At 36.0% G+C, this 18,655-nt stretch overlaps 1 protein-coding gene across 1 annotated transcript in view; it reads left to right on the top strand.

Moving 5' to 3' along the window:
• The window catches only part of LOC144447225 (protogenin-like), a 122,809-nt gene that overhangs the window by 57,892 nt on the left and 46,262 nt on the right, over positions 1-18,655 (top strand). Inside the window, exon 9 of the mRNA XM_078137127.1 lies at positions 15,870-15,956. Coding sequence (XP_077993253.1) covers positions 15,870-15,956 — 87 coding nt within the window. The remainder of the gene's footprint in view (positions 1-15,869; positions 15,957-18,655) is intronic.

Raw genomic sequence — 18,655 nt, 5'->3', positions numbered from 1 at the left:
GGTGGACCATTTTATATCCTGGGGGGGGGGGGGGGAAGATGCCAAGTGGATTTGCTTGAAAAAAAATCCGGATATGAGTGGGTGATGGAAAAAAAAAGATGGACCACTGCTTCTAGAAAAAAAATATCTTGATAGGGAAATGATGCACAGGTTCGAGTATACTGTTCAACCTGCTCGTACCTCTCCAACCAGGACACATGTCAAATCATGACAAACAGTTTCAAACACATGTCAGGGACCAGTCAGTTTCGTTAGCCTGTGGTACATATATATATTTGTTCTTGTCTCTGTTTCTTTCATAAATGGTTTAAATATTACTTCATGTAAGGGTTCAAACATAACTGTACATACAATTATACATATAATACATGTATTACCTAGCTACCACACTAGTTATATGTAATTTTTTGGCTGTTTCACAATCAGTGCTTCACTTATCTTGCACTTTGGGGCAAAAGTGAACTTGACTGTTTTGTAACGGTAATCTTCATACTATTACTATTGGATAGTTTATAAAAGAACTTAATTATTGTCTGAAAGTGTCTGTGAATGGCCTAAACATTGCCTTTAGAAGTAAAAATCCTCCAGGGCCCTAGAACCCCCCCCCCATTCACACACACTCACACAAGAGGTACACATATTCCAGTCTCAAAGCTCTTCCTCTACAGCTTACTGTCAGATGCTATGAAACTTTATTCATGGGGTCAGTGACTTTTTGTTGGCCCAATGGAAAATAACACTGACACCCCCCATCAGAAACTGACCGGTCTATCTAACTGTCTGAGCTCACCAATCAAGTTTCCGATTTGTATTTTCAGTGTGTCATCATACCATGGCATAAAAACTGTCAATGATGTTTATTTAATTGAAAATCAAATATGTATCAAATATGTAGTTTTCTAAATAAAATCTGTGTGTGATAGAACAGCATCTTTTTACTCTCTGTATTACCCTGTGTGAAAACCAAACAGAAAATTGTGGCAACAAATGTAGGCGTTCAACGTTGACGTAAAAAAAAATCCGGATATCTCAAAGAAGCAAAGAAAAAAAAAGTTGCCAGCATAGGCGAAGGAGAAAAAAAATAATTCTCAGGCAAGCAGGTGGGAAAAAAAATAATGACTCTCCACCAATCTCCCAAGCCCCCCCCCCCCCCCCCCCCCAGGATATGGAATGTTCTACCCCTAATGTAACGTTGTACTAGTAATAGTACCATACACTTTCGAACAAACCACTTTGCCAGAAATGCTGTTATAAATACAAAAAAACACCGTAAATCTCACATTTTTATTTTATTTTATATAATACATTTTTTCGTGTCATTGTCGTATAACTAGGGCCACCCTGGATACATTATGCAGCGATCACATATAAAATTTCTTACGGGAGTACTCCTCACACTCTCTGCAAGAAATTCGTCGAAGGCACAACCAGTTTCATTTCACTGGGAACAGCACGTATCTGAAACAATACACATGTAAAAATGTTAAACAACTACATAGCTTACTTGTCGACACGAGTGAAACTTCATTTTTCAGTAAGTACGGCAAGACAGAGAACGCAGAAAGAACGTAAACTTATGGGCGTTAGACCGGGTGCGGTACGTTATGCCAGGCGTAGTGCACTGATCACCTGACCTGGAGCTTGCACATAGCGTACTAGACGTAGACGTCGCTTGCTGGACGTTGAATGTCACAACTATCACAGTCATTAATTATCAATGGACATGTAGGTATCCAACAAATGCTGCCTTGAAGTTGATTCTAGAAAATGGAATATCCATGTGCTTTTTTCATTTTGGTAAATACGCGACCGCGACCTACCGAACTACAAATACAATGAACTGCAGGCCGGCATGTACACGTACGGTACGGTATACACGGTCACGTCGCTGAATACTTTTCGATCTGATTTGGTACCAGTACACATAATAAATTACGATGGCAAAAATAAAGGAAAGACGAATTTAAAACGTATGAAACGTGAAAATGTACGTACCTTGTCAATCTGTTGTCAACAGCGAATTTGTATCCAGCAGTACACAGTGCTAGGCGTAGGCAGGAAGTGCACTCGACAGTGTATCAATACTGAATGAGCTTCATTGCGCTGACGCGATAGCGTGTCACGTGACTGGCATCGTTCCCCCCCCTGGTGTAAACTCTACACTTCATACCATTATTGATTCAGTGAAATAAACTACAACATGGAAAGTACGTAATTTTGCTGTGTGACTAGCGATTTAGTTAGTGTTTTGAAGTTTCTTTTTGTCAATCTCTCAGTCGTCTTGAATATATGTTTGAAGCCAGTAACTGTTTGGTGTGTGTGTGTGTGTGGGGGGGAGGGGGGTGTTTGTACATGTATACATGTGTGTGTGACTGAATGAATGAATGTAAAATATGTGTATATTTATTATGTAAGTGTTTATGCCAAAATTTGTGTCAGTTTGAGGTTTCCAAGTGGACATTGCAAAATAAGAGCTTGGTACACACAATAATCATTTATATGATATTTACTTACTATGATACTAGTATGATATTACATGTAGTATTTTAGGACAGGTCAAATGTTTGCATAATATGAATGTCACTAATTTCATGAAAAAAAATCAGTTATCAGAACATTTATTACTTATTATGTTTTGTTTATGCATAAATTATTAAATGCTGTAAAAAAGAATGACTACCAAATCTTCCCTGTTGACTACCAGTTTTAAAAAGTGCATGGTAGTCAAAGTGACTACCAACTAAAAAAGTTAATTTTGAACCAGAGGTCTTTGTTTGATACAGGCTTCATTAAACTATCAAATAGCCAATATAAAGGTAATGTGTTCATGTTTATCATAATTATTACCGTAGCTATGAGTTGTAATGTATACATGTACTCGAAAATCAACCAATTTGACCACGAACTGAGTGAAGGCATAAGTTGAAACAATTACTAAAAACTTAGTGGGCTCGCTAAGTTCATGGCATTACACCGTCAGTTTTACAAATTTTCAAAACCTATCAATAAATCACATAACACAAATTTTCTTCAGAGGAAACCTGACATGTGTCATTTTTTCTAAATTAAATATTCAACCAGTAAATGACAATGTATAATTAAATGGTGTCCGTACTTCTGAAAGATGCTCTAAATGGCCTCTGAAAGGTTTCTGTTTTTCAAAATTCTTTCACCATGGGAGGGGGGACACCTCCCTCCCAAACCCACCCCCCGCGCCTGCATAGCAGGCGAGGTGCACGCTATGCGTGCACTTATCCGCCTACTATTATCATTTCTCACCCTACTTTGAAACTTAATGAAACCCCTGTTCAGTTTGAAAAATTAAAATCCTGAACTTTATTTTGCGAACGGTTTTGTCATTTCTTAGTAATTATAGGGCCGACTGTATCACGTTTAACGTTTATGTCAACCCGGAAGTACATAGACACGAAAATAGACGAGGTGACTTGTACATGTAATTAGTAACAAAATTTTGCTGTAACTGCTGGTAACCTTCAAATTTATTTATTTTTATGTTGTAAATACATTCTAATATGCACTAAGGAGAACACTATAAAGATTTGCTCCATGGGAAGGTAATTTTTTGTCTTTTAAAAATGCAATAGTTAGATCAATGTGTACCAGAAATGTTATGTAGTATTTAAGCTAGAAATAAGACCACATAACATCTTATTACTCCCCCCCCCCCTCCAATTAAGACAAACTACTCACAGAAAGCAACAAAAAAAGAGAAGAAGTTCCAAAACATAAAAAAGAGAATAAAATTACAGTAAGGAGTTGATGATGCACAAACAACTACAAAGAAATAGACAGTTCAATTACAACACACGGTTTGAAATAAATATGATGGGGTTTGGAAAAGTGAATTAGAAGTAGAGCAAAAACTAAGAGAGATGAAGAGCCTAAGTGAACAAGCGAGAGCACTTAAAGATAGGACCACCAATTTTTTTGCAGGACTACTACGTTATCAATTTTACTAGTCCTGTGGGATAGTGACTTTTTTACTCCAGTGTCAAACCCTGTTGGCTGAGAATGACTCTCTTTCGGGTACTTGGGGATTGTCGCCGTACGGAAACTAAGATGGCGATTAATACATTTCTTCCCTATATATATATCTACTACAACTAGTACAAGTTGAATGTTGTTGACTTGGTAAATTTGTTAGAAATTTTTTTTTTTTTGTTGTGTGCATTTCCCAGTCATTTTTTTTCTGAGATTTTGTGCAATTTTTCATAACAGTAAATTTTTGTTATAAAATGGTGACTATGGTATAAAAGTACAATACATTACCAACTTCTGTGTAAAATGTGTTTTATAGTGAGACATCATATGAAACCACTAACCACTTTATTGCATCGCTAAAACAAAACTGCATAGTAAAGAGCTGAAGAACTGAACCACTTCTACATGTCACCAAAATTAAAAATAAAATTAAAAAAAAAACAGCGGAGCTATCCTGACCGATAGGTCGCTTGTACACTTGGAAATGTGATTTGTTGTACTACAAAATGCTTTGACTTCAGCCTGGAAATGAAAAATTCATGTTTTATTGATGCAATGAAATCTTTAAATCTTTTATGGGCTACTTCACACATCAGTGTGAATGGCGTAAAGATTAACATCTGTTTAAGGTTGCTTGGCAACCTAGGCCTGTTTTTAGCACAGCTGAATTAAATACAAGTTCATATAAATGCACAGTCTTTAGTTAGGCATTCAAAAAAACAGTTTGTACAAAGAATAAGAAGTCACACATTTTATGGGGAAAGAAAAATAGTCATATCAACACCTCCATGATCATACTGTGTTTTGCAGGTTAAAATTCCTGCATGTACCGATTGCCAAGATATTTGATGCGTGTATTACCTTGGGTGTCTAGTTGGCAAATTGTTCAAATGAAAATGATCTTACTACCGGTGTGTGATTTGGGTCGACAAATGTAATTTTTGGTCAAAGAACTTACTCAAAAACTATTGGGCAGATCGGTCTGAAATTTAGTGGGAACATTCTTAGGGGTGTCTAAGCATTGAAAAGATGTTTGCAAATGTGCCTAGCAACATGACCACGTCCATAGCAACAACCAAACGGTGAAGAATTTCACAAAGATAACCACTGGGATTAAAAGACAATTGAATAAGCATTCAATAAATGTATGTACATTTGCCTGGCAACAAGACCACGCCCATAGCAACAGCCAAATGGTGTGGTATTTCACAAAGATAACCACTGGGATTAAAAGACAATTGAATAAGCATTCAAAAATGTATGTAAATTTGCCTAGCAACAAGGCCACGCCCATAACAACAGCCAAGTCATCTCATATATTACAAAGATAACAAGAATTGATAGACAAATGAATAAGCATTCAAAAAATGTATGCAAATATGCCTAGCAACAAGACCACGCCCATAGCAACAGCCTAATGGTCAGATATATTGCAAAGATAACAACAGGGATAAATAGATAATTGAATGAACATTCCAAAAATGTATGTAAACTTGCCTAGCAACAAGACCACACCCATAGCAACAGCCAATCAGTGATGTATTTCACAAAGATAACCATGGGGATGGATAGACAATTGAATAAACATTCATAAAATGTATGTTATTTGCCTAGCAACAAGACCACGGCCATAGCAACAACTGAATAATCACATACATTGCAAAGATAACAATAGGAATTGATAGACAAATGAATAACCATTCAAAAAAATGTATGCAAATATGGCTAGCAACATGACTACGCCCATAGCAACAGCCAAATGATTACATATTTTGCAAAGATAACAGACTCATTCAAAAAATGTATGCAAATGTGCCTAGCAACAAGACCATGCCCATAGCAACAGCCAAGTGATCACATATATTGCAAAGATAACATTAACAGGGATAAATAGACAAATGAATGTATGGATAATCATTCAGCAAATAAACGCCTATACCTAGTATGGATCAGCATAACGGAAAACATTTTAAAAAACTGTACAGTTGTGCTACAGTGCCATTGGCGCTATTTTTTAGTTTAATGAGTTATTTGCATAATTAGTGGTTCCCTTACGGGAGGCATTCAGTTTAAATCTGGTTTAAAAATGTGTGTAAAAGACATCACAAATCTTTTAAATAAAATGATCGAAAACATGGAAGTGACACTATATGTCTGTCCCATTCAGAATGCCTTTAATGCTGGAATATGTGGAAACAGAACAACATAATACAGCCATAAATAAAGAATTGATGCAAAGAGTGTCGTTCTTCCAGAAAGAAATCAATGAGAGGAATATGGTGAGGTACACACAAAATGATCTCACAAAAACTTTCCAGGATATTTAACTGTTTGCTTTATTGGAAATTATAATCATAATAGTCACACTCTATCTATGAAACCTGTCAGACAACAAAGTTATGCAAATACATCCCATTTATATCAAACATAGTTTATACTATTAAATTTATTATAAGACATAAGTCCATAGTCACAATGTTTCACAATAGTTTTCCAAATTTACATCTTCAAGTTGCTATTTTAGTGATCTAAGACTAACAATTTGCAAGTCAAATGTTATACTAAAAGCCATAAAAAGCACTTTGAAACAAATTCAAAAAAGCTCTAAACCTTCAGAGGAGGGATGTGTCTTGGGATGAGCAGATACACCGATAAGTTTGTTCAAAACAAGTTGATTGGGTTATTAATATGCAAATTCGGGGTAAAAATAGAATTTCTGTGAAATGGTGACTATATTATAAAAGTACAATATTTTACCAACTTTCTGTGTGAAATTTGTTCGATAGTGTGTGTGAGTCATCATATGAAACCACTAACCACTTTATTACTATGCTAAAACAAAACTTCATAGTGGAAGAGCTGAACAACAGAATCCCTTCTACATGTTATAAAAAAGAAAAAAGAAAAAAAAAAGCGAAGCTATTCCGACCAATAGGTCGCTTGTGTATGCAATGTAACAAATAGGCTTTGATTTCTACTTGTGTACTGCACACTCTATGACACATCTTATGTGCATGCTCAATGTGAGTAGTAATTAAAATTGGTGATTAATGGTTGTCAAGAGAGATATTGTTTGTGTGGTTCAGAGTATTTATCATAGATACTTTCAATACAATGTGAACATATTTAAGTAGCATTTATAAAAGAGAAGGTGAAATTATATATTACAAATACATATTGTAAATAAAAACAGATGACAGATCTTTGGATCCAAATGTGAATAAAAAAAAAATATTCAGGCTTTATCTGAGCTGGCCTGTGCCTTTGTTTTGTACCGACTGATACAAGGACTCCTATAATAGTACTTTGATTGTATTGCCCTGCACACGGCCCTTGACAATGTATGCAACAACCAGTATTGGTGCTTGTATGTCTATGCTACAGAAACAGATGTGTGTTCAATATGAATATTAATGCATGCATTTTAACTATGCTGTAAGCAGTAAGGATTTAGAAGTGGAAGGTAATGAGTCATTGTATACCATTAGGTAATATGTGAGTACAGAAGTGTAAAGTGTACAGACTTCCACAATATCAAACAAAGAAATTGTGTGGAAAGTTAAATCTGATTTGTTGGTTCGTTGATTTAAAAGTATAGTGAAAGTTAATTCTGGCTAATTTCAGTGTCATATGTATAAATTATTAATTGATAGTTTAGTTTATTTTGTAAAGAAATGTAGAAAAGAATGGAATGATACAGTGATGCTCACATTGATAGGATGCCTCAAGAGAAGACTTACTATGGTAGGGGTAACTAGAAAATTTACATATATTAATTAATGCAAGTTGTTTGTGGAATTTATACAGCTTGTAACACTGTCACAATAATTGCTAGCAATTTGGTAACAGTAATGGTGTGTTAAAAATATTGTTACTGACATTAACTTTTATGAAAGGGATGATGAACAATTTATCTGGAGTCGTGAAAGTCAGGTTTTTATATATTTTCATTTACTATTCTATATGTTACAGTGTCTTCTTGAACTAGAATATTGATATCTAGATGTTTTTGAAATGGCAATGAATTAGGTCAGTGTCAAAGTGAGACCTTGACCTGTGTGTAGAGAATATCACAACTGAAGCTCTTCCGTATGAAAATAGGTCAGGTGGGAGGTTCTCCTTGTTGCCACCATAAAGTAGTCCGGTTCCTCAGATATTAGTGCATTGACGTCACCACTTAAGTAGCATGGCCTTGAATTCATTAGCAGGCCCTTCATTGCTATTCAGTCTAGGGTTTCCACAGGTTCGCTATGTTTTGCTGTCATACATAACTCATTTGAATATTGTATCCCATTTTAATTGAAGAAATTGGAAGTTCATGATTTTACCCTTCAATCAAAATTACAATAGTAAATAAGGTTGGGTTTAAAAACAGCATCTTTCTTGAAGGATGCCCTCTTGAGGTCACTCATTGAAATGTGTTAGTTTCAGTACTCTTTGATTTGATGTAAAATCTGATTTCTTGAAGGACTCTCTTTACAGATTTTTTTCAGAAGGATTTTTGTGTATTAATCCATGTTTATATATTTATTAACTCCGCTGTCAAAGACAGTCAGCAGAGCTGTATGGGTGTAGGGTGATGTCTGACCTTTGACCTACATCCATCCATCCATCCTTCAACTTTTTGTATTTCAAATCTTCTCCAAAAGTAATGGGTCTGTTGAGCTGAAATTTAGTGTGAAGGTGTCTTGAAATACCCAGATCTGATTTTGTTCAAGAGAATTTGGCCAGTTCATAAATATGCAGATTAGGTCTAAAATAGGACTTTTTGGTATAAATGTTTCAAAAATCTTCTCCAAAACTACTGAGCCAATTGAGTTGAAATTTGTTGTGTGGGTGTCTTGGGATGAACAGATGTAAGTGTGTGCAAGAGAGGTTGATGTCATTCGATACAAATTAGGTCTAAAATAGGACTTTTTGGTATAAATGTTTCAAAAATCTTCTCAAATACTACTGAGCCAATTGAGTTGAAAATTGTTGTGTAGGTGTCTTGGGATGAGCAGATATAAGTTTGTGCAAGACAAATTGATTGGGTTATTAATATGCAAAATTATGGGTAAAATAGAATTGTGGTGACTATATTATAAAAGTACAATATTTTACCAACTTTCTATGTGAAATGTGTTCTATAGTGTGTGTGAGTCATCATATGAAACCACTAACCACTTTATTACTTTGCTAAAACAAAACTTCATAGTGGAAGAGCTGAACAGCAGAACCACTCCTATACATGTTAGAAAAAAAAGAAAAAAAAACAGAAAGAAAGAAAAAAAAATCCAGAATTATACTGACCAATAGGTCACTCGTCTTAAATGTAGCTTTGAGTTGATACCATAGAGAAAAAGATAAGGACATGTAATGGAACAGGAATGAATCTTGCAATCTAGTTAAACCACTATTTATTGCTTTGTGTGGTGCAAAAATGGGGAAATGACTCGTAATTAAACCTCAGGTGGGTCCATCTCTTTGCTCATCCATCCATGCATGGCATGTGCGTGTCTCTGCATGCACATGTTTGTCGATCTTGCATGCATGTGTCTGTCTGTGCATTAGTCTGTTGGTGCGATCTCATGCATCATATGATGGTGTATATTGCAAATGTAAATGGGAATGGGTAGGCAAGTGAATAAACATTCAAAAATGTATGCAAGTATGCCTAGCAACAAGACCACACCCATAGCAACAATAAATAGTGTTGCATCTTGCAAAGATAATAACAGGTACATGGATAGGCAAATGATGAAACATTCAAAATGATTGCAAATACCTAGCAACAACACCACACCAATAGCAATAATCACATGATGCGTATTGCAGAGATAAAAACAGGAATGGGTAGGCAAATCAATAAAACATTCCAAAGAAGTATATTGCAAAGATGAAAATAGGGATGTATAGGCATGTCGATAAACATTTTTAAAATGGGCTATTGTTTGACTAGCAACAAAAACTATGCCCATAGCAACAGCCAAGTGATGGTGTATATTGCAAAGATGACAACAGGGGGGAGTTAGCCAAGTAGATAAACATTCAAAGAAGTGACAAAAATCACCAAGAAACTGAGAAATTTAACTTATATTGCATGGGTAACAACAAGGATATATTGGCATTTGGATGAAAACAGTTGTGCTACGATGCCTTTTTTAGCACAACTGAACAAATGAAGTTCTGTGTGTGTGTGTGTGTGTGTGTGTGTGTGTGTGTGTGTGTGTGTGTGTGTGTGTGTGTGTGTGTGTGTGTTTTGCCAGACCGATTGCCTAGGTATTTGGTGGGGAAATTACTTGTGGTATCTAGTTTGGAAATTGTTCAAAGCAAAATGATCACATTACACTGGTGATTTGGAGTGCCATTTTTTGTGAAAAAAGTTAAACTCAAAAACTACTGGGCAGATCATTCGGAAATTTGTTTGGAACATTCTTTGAGGTGTTTAGATTTAAGAATTGATCATGCCATGATGATCCCATCAGTGAAATGCATATTAGGGCTAGAAATGTGTCTTTTGGTCAAAAATCTATCATTCCAAACCTCCTGAACAGATTTCACAACATGATTGGTAATATGCAAATTAGGTGAATGCATTTTGGTCAAAAATTTATATCTTAAAAACTGTGTGGTGAATGGAGCTGAAACTTGATGAGGATGTTTTTGGAGGTGTTATTCTGCAGTTACTGTTCAAGACATTTTGACACAATGCCCTAGCAACCTAACCACACCCTTAGCAACAGTGAAATGATAATCCGTATTGCAAAGATAACAATAGGAATGAATAGGTAGGGGAATAAAGATTCCAATAGGAATGGGCAGACACATGAATGAAGATTTTTTAAAAATGTATGCAAATATGCCATGCAACAATATAATGCCCATCACAACAGCCAAATGATGATGTACATTGCAAAGATGAAACCTGGATGGGATGGCAAGTGAATAAAGATTCCAAAAATGTAAGCAAATATGCCTAGCAATAAGACCATGTCCATAGCAACAGCCAAATACAGATGTGCTACAATGCCATTGGCGTTTTTTTTAATCGATGTTTTGTGTATGATACAGTATCATTTCACCACAACGATCAGATAGCCGATGCACTGCTGTATGTAGGTACACTGTATGACTGACTATGACATATATGATGGCCTACAGTATGAAATTCAGTTAACTGACTGACTCCTCAGTGATCACTGTACATCATACTGCATGTTTGTAAATGAAATTTGGGAATATTTGATGGAAATGTATAAATTTATCAATTATGATTTATATAGGTTAACAGACTGAAAGAATGACCAAAAATACAAGAAACTCTGCTCAGTGAATGTAAGCAACGGTTTACATGTATACCTTGCTTGACTGAATGGGCTGGGCACAGTATTTGATTTTGACTGCAGAATAATTCAGTTTTCTACTTTCTAGTGCACATTTTTTTTTTAGCACAACTGAACAGATAAGGTTCAGAAGTGCTATAGGTATGGCAAATAGTCTGTCTGTCTGTCTGTCTGTCTGTGTGTGTGTGTGTGTGTGTGTGTGTGTGAACAACTTAAAGTCAAAAACCGCTGGACCGATTGCCATGATATTTGGTGAGTGTATTACCTTGGGTATCTAGTTAGGAAATTATTCAAATCAAAATGATCTTACCACTGGGTCAAAAAATGTTATTTTTGGTCAAAAATCAGCCTGAAATTTGGTGGGAACATTCTTAGGGGTGTTTAGATGAAGAATTGTTCATGACATGATGAACCCGTCAGTGGTATGCGAATTAGGGTTAAAATGTGTCTTTTTAATCTTTAATTCCAAAACTACTGAGCAGATTTAGCTGAAATTTAATGGGGATGCATCTGGGGGTGGATAGATGAACAAATAGTAAGCATCTAATGATCTCATCACTGATATGCAAATTAGGAGTAAAAATGTGAAATTTGGTAAAATAAATACTTGGTCAATGAGACAGAAACTTGGTGAGATGTTTCTAGAAGTGTTATTCTGCAGATTTCCTTCAAAACATTTTGACACAATTGGCCCTAGCAACCATGACCCACGCCCTTAGTAACAACCAATGGCAGTATATTTTGGTTAAATAACATCATCTGGTAGGCAAGTGAGTAAACATTCAAAAAATGTATGCAAATACCCTTAGCAACCCTGACCATGCCCATAGCAACAGCCAAGCGGTCGTGTATTTCACAAAGATAACAACGGGGATTCTTAGACAAGTGAATAAACATGCAGAGTGTATGCAAATATGCCTAGCTACAGGACCACACCCATGGCAAAGATAATAGACAAGTGAATAAACATTCACAAATGTATGTTAATATGCCTAGCAACAAGACCTTGCCCATAGCAACAGCCAAATGATCACATATATTGCAAAGATAATAACAGGGATTAATAGACAAATGAATAAACATTCAAAAAACATATGCAAATATATCTAACAACAAGACCACGTCCATATCAACAGCCAAATGATTGGATAGCATGACAGTCACAAACCATTAGTGGTCCAAGTCCAACAAACCCGCGGGCTTGCCTGGCGAAAACGGGTGTCATAAAAGTTGTTTGCATCTCTAAAGCTGTTTGTAGCGTTACTTATAATAGCCTAATACATTGATAACAACTGATATAAGACGGAGATAAGGTTTGCCTCAATTGCAGTCCATGCAGACGGCCAAATAGAGGTTTTACAGCTGTTTACTTGTGTTATGTAAGAGCCCATCATCACGTGTGTAAATATTGGTACTCTTTGATAACAAGTCCACTTGCTTGGCTAATGGCTTGTCCCAGTAATGGGCAACTGGATAGTCATTCAGCAAATGAACACCTATACCTAGCATGGATTAGCATGTGGGTAAACAGTTTTAAAAACTGTACAGTTGTGCTACAATGTCATTGGCGATATTTTTATTGAATATATTCTTTGTTTTAGTAATCTGTAAATATTGTTGTTGGAAATGTTTTTTTAACTCGAGTTTTTCACAGAACCACTACAAATTTCATTGCACAATACATATAACAATAAAGTATTACTACTATTAGGCCTAAAAAAAAAATAATTGTTTGGTTCCGGTTACCCGACCCCACCTAGCTTTTCACTGCCAACCCTAAACTTTTTTTTACATATTCAAGAAAAACAAATAAAATCGCAAAAATTGTGAAGTTTCATGAGCAATAGTGGATGCGGAAACTGCCATCAACTTAAAAAGACACTCTACAACACCATTGGCGCTATTTTCTTGCACAGCATTTGACTGCGGAATAATTCAGTTTTCTACTTTCAAGGACACATTGTTTTTACAGACTGATGGTTAACATAAAGTGTTTGAATTAAGGATGAGATGCAGGTTCGTTGGTGAATTTTGGCCTTTTTTTTGTTTTGCTCATTATGAAGCTTCATGGTATGTGCCATCATTTGGTTAAAAGATTTTTTGAAAATCGTTCATTTTTTCCATTAATAAATTTGAAATGAAAAAACGCTATATGTGTTTTATATGGTTTCATTCCTAAATGTTTATGTACAAGGATTTGCATACGTAAAGAAGATTGACAGGAACGTTGATTACAGAAGAGTGTCTTTTCATATGCAAATGAGCCATAGCTAGTAGGCCTCTGTGCAATGACTGACGTGACATTATCTCTTAGCTGTGTTGTTGTACAAAACCAATCAAACTCGGTAAATTTGGTTATAACCAATAAAAAGTAAAAAAATACCTCCTTTGAACCTGGACTTATGCACGTTGATTTTGACCAGTGCATCGGCTAAAAACGTTACAGTAAAGCGGCCTACACTGCACTACAGCCACAGTCGCTTGTAAACTGTTATTCCTTTCCTAAATGGTACTTACATACAACAGGTAGGGGAGAGGGGGGGTATGACATTGCTACCGATTTTATAAGAATATCGCCAATCCCTATAATAACGTCATTGTTCTGTATTAGGACCGTCATAGACAAGAATAAAAACATTTAGGAAAGGAATAACAGTTTACAAGCGACCGTGACTACACTAGTCTACAGCCTTCAAGTGTACCCGACGCGACGGCGATGTACTATTAGATGACGGTTTTCAAGTACCATGCATGTAAAAAACAAACATACAAATCTCGAATATCTAACAGTATTGCACGCTAATTGTTTTAGCCGATCGAAAAAAATTGATGTTTACAAAAATAAAACGATTTAATCAACACGTTGGCGCATCGAAAATGAACCACGCTATCTTCGAGACTTGAGAGTTCAGGTCAGATGCGTGACATTGCCGGGATTTCCGGGTATTACATTTCTGTTTCTGTAAGATTCACAGAACGTGGCCGTAGACTAGCTTTGAACTTTCGCGTTGGTGGATTTTGACAACGTCCTCTTCACATACTATATTATATTATTAGGGTTAAGGTCCTATAAATTGAGTGTGGCAACCACACTCTAACGATCGGCTTATCACGGCTCGATCCTTCGTGAACTTTCGAGACACGTCGACACCGAGTCATATGTACTGTAGTAGTATACGTGCGTAGTGTTGTTTATTTGCGTCTACGATGACGCTGTCTGAACGTAAACGGCAAAGAATTTGGCACCGAGCGATCCTCAAGGCTATTAAAGTTATAAAACGGAGATTTTGAAGGTACAAGTAGTTTAAATAAATGACGTAATGTCTACTACGACTCTGAGTATAATAAAACGTCACTCGCAGTGGAAGAAAAACTGTTGACGTGAGTTTTCAAGTACCATTATTTATACCGTAGTTTTGTAACACTCCGTACAATTTGTATAACATTCCCGATGTCGTACGGTGTCGTGGTGTGGAAATTTGATTTCAGGGAAAGGGTTAACTTTTTTTTATTGTGTGACGTCAACGAAACACCAACAACATAGCAATGCCTAATACATGAGCAGGAATATGGAACGTAGCCCATATTCGAATCAAAACACGAACACCAACTGCGTAGAGCAAGGGCTTCGAATCCAAACCAGAAAGTATACTATGTAATGTCGAGAACGGCACACGTACCGTATTAAAAGATTAAACCAAAGTCTCCACCCGTAGATGAATAATAGATGACATGACACCTAAATCGTGGGAAACAAACACGTTTCTATCTGTAGCATTTCATGACATTCCTAAAATACCCGATTTTCTTCATGTCTGTAGCAAAGCAACGTACACAACCAAATGGCAAGGATTGAGTAACATATTTGCAAGTCACAGAAAAAAGCTGTTGCAATGTCTGTCGAATTTGAAAGCTTTTGTCGGGCGGAAGGAGTCCAATTGTGTAAATTAGCATTTTTCTACGTTCTTTATTTTGTATACTGTGTGAAGTTCAAAGCTATTTAACTTTGCATCAGAACGTCCCAGCTGTGTCAAATTTGGAGACAATACTCGGAGACAGTGTGTCGAAAAAACGTTCCTCCGGATTGTTTAGTTTTTGAGGGAATCAAGAGATATTGCGTTGAGAAGTGTGAAAAGCGGTAATTTATGCAAAAAACACAAAAATACAACTTTGGATGATTATAACAAGACAATGAGAGACAAAATCAAAAATCCGGAGGAACGTTTTTTTGTTTATGTACATAGCTTTCATTTAAAGTCGAAAAGAGGACTATATTCAACTGTTTGTAAAAGTTAAATAGCTTTAAGTGAAATCGTCAAAAAACACAGTTTTTGGGTACAGATCAATAATATGGTTAAAAATGTAAAAAATCACCACAGAAACCACAACTTCATACAAAGACTCGACATAATTAATGAAAAAAATGGTGTATTTATCTTGTCTTTACTGTGAAATGTGATGGAGGAAAAATGAGCTAACGAACCTGCATCTCAACCTTAAATGTCCTTTTCCTAAAGTGTGTAATGTGTTTCTGCTTGACAGTGCCATCAACAAGATACGTTATCAAATTATTAGCCTACAATCAATATGGTCCTGGCAATGATGTTTCAGGCATGCTCAAGACACAAGGTGAGTTTAAAATTACATCAATTAAAGCTCAGCTGAAATAAAGCTGAACAGCACTATGTTGTTCACTTTTTGTGTCACCACAGGGGGCAGCAAGCATGTAACTGATTGATCGATCAGTTGGTTGATTTATTGATTTATTATTGGGTTGAATGATTGATCGATTGAATGATCAATTTTTGTGGTGCAATATAACTTATTTTGTGTGTGATATTGATCAATTCGCTCATTGAGTTTTAAAAACTATTTATTTTCTTTCCCTGGTTACTTTGCTGTCAGCTATATCTCAGACCACTAGCAGTCTGAGGCTGTATGTAATTCTCTCTTTTCTTTATTGACTAAATAAAGACACCTTGTCCATTCTTCTCCTCTTGCCATCAAGGTGCGTTGCGATGCTTGAAACAACACAAGATTTTCAGGACTAAAATTTTAGTTTATATTCATTATCTGTGCCAAATGTGGTGTCTTTACCTTATGTGGTCTATATTTCGTACAGATTTCAATCTGACCTGCAAGTTCTCAAGTTAATGACTGTGGGTACATATGTACGTGGCTGACAAAATAGGTTCATCATGCTCAAAACAACACAAAATTTTGAAGACTAAAATTTCAGTTTATATCCATTATGTGTGCCAAATGTAAGGTGATCGAATCACTCTTCGTGTTACTGCAGCCTCCCAAAACATAATGTCGAACCATTGTCAACTAACGGTACTGCCAAAGTGAACCGCTAGGCTAACAACACCAAGACCAGGTTGGCCTCAAGGATGACATAATATTACAAATGTAAACAACACCTTTGGCTTTGCTAACGCTCGGCATATTCCGGAAACACGAAAACAGTCGAAGGAAGCAGGCTGGGAGGTACAGATTTCCCCCCTCCCATTTCTATATGACACATGCAGTAAATCAACATTTAATCATACATTCCTTTCATTAGGGGGCAGTATGAACATATTAGTGGAAAGAAAGAAATAGAATTGCAGTGGCCCTTTAAACAGTTTGCTTTATCTCTCATCTGCTGGGAGATTATCACACTGGACAAACATTCGATCATACTTATACTAGTAAGATAGAGAAAAGGGATGTAACTCTGATGCAGTGTGGCTTGAGGATCACCGTAAGTCGGTCGCACACTTAATATATTCATGTATGCACTTATAAACAGGAAATAGATAAGTTGTCACAGGAGTCAAATTGTAAAGAAACCACGCAGGTACACAGGTCCTCCGCCAGGTGGGGCAGCATCCTAAATATGGCTTCAACAGAAGCATGAGATGTTAGGGGCCGTACGTGTCATACATTATAAAACTGACACACGGCCAACATAAAAAAATATTTCGTTGGGTAGGGGGGGGAGTTTGTTTTGTGTCTAAATCACGGTAAGGATTATGAAATATGAGCTGTTTTTCTCAAGTTGTCTTGAAGACATGACAGTCAGAAACTAGGCCAACTTTTATACATGGGGAGAGATGCATGTTGTTCTAAAGTAACCATAATGTCCAGGGAGAATAAAGACACATATATCAACAAATAAATGAATAAGAAAGATTTGAATGCTACATAAACACGGTTTTATCATTCATCAGGAGTTTCTAAAATCAAGAAACTTTTTCCCCATTTGACAGGGTCGTCACAATGTCGCCATTGAGATCCGCCCGACACTATTGCAAGTTTAATGTGCACTGATTAGCTACCAAAAGAACAAATTTATTGAGTGCGTCTTCTATTGGCAACAAATGAAAATTTACTAGAATGGCAGACATAGACGTACCATATGATACCACTTTTGGTGAGAGGGGTGAAATTAATTCGTCAATGTTTACATCGTAATCAATGAATTTTACAATCAATCTTTACTGCGTAACATCATGCTTTAGCAAGCATGGTAAAGCATACAAAAATAAGTAAATAAAATACAATCATTTAGCCAACTGCTATATTTTTTACATTAACAAGAAAGTTTCCAAGAGAAAGTTTATCATCTACAGACAAAATATGTAAAAATTTACTTTTGTTATCTAAGGAATGAAAATTGTAATTACTTAATGAAAAAGAAGAAAAAAGTTTCTTTCTCTCATTTCTGTAATGAGAGCAAATAATTAAATGTGAAATTCATCTTCTACCATATTTTGACAAAATTTACAGAATCTTTCATCCACAGGAATCTTAGGAGTACAACGCCTTCCTAATTCCATTTGAATGTTATAATCTGAAATTCTAAATTTAGTCACTAGTGTACTATGAACAGGATTTTTAATATGAACAAGGTATTTCTCAAAAACAAAATCTGTTTTAAACAATCTATATGTTCTCAATTTGTTTTTATCAGTACTATTTCTTCTAATGTCATTATGTAATTCCCTGAACCAAGATTTACAAAATTCTTTACATAAATTATCATGAACTTTTTAGCTCCACTGTCAGCGAAAGCTGAAAGCGTAGCTTTATATAGGTTGTATAGAGTATAGAGAGTAGAGTGAATCATAGTGTCCGTCAAACTTTTATATTTTCATTAAGTTCTCCGAAAGTGACAGTCAGAATTCTTTGATATTTGGTGTGCATGTTCCCTTGGGGGAGGCTATTCAGATTTGTTCATGCCAAGTTGATCTGTGCCATTTTCAATTTTTTATGATTTTTAGTCCCCGCCGGACGAAGTCCGGGACGGGGACTTATGGATTGGGTTCCGTCTGTCCGTCTGT

The sequence above is a fragment of the Glandiceps talaboti genome, chromosome 16 (genome assembly GCF_964340395.1).
Source record: "Glandiceps talaboti chromosome 16, keGlaTala1.1, whole genome shotgun sequence".
NCBI classification, from domain to species: domain Eukaryota; kingdom Metazoa; phylum Hemichordata; class Enteropneusta; family Spengelidae; genus Glandiceps; species Glandiceps talaboti.
Note: the sequence above shows the minus strand (reverse complement) of the source record. Positions and strands in the feature narration are given on the sequence as shown.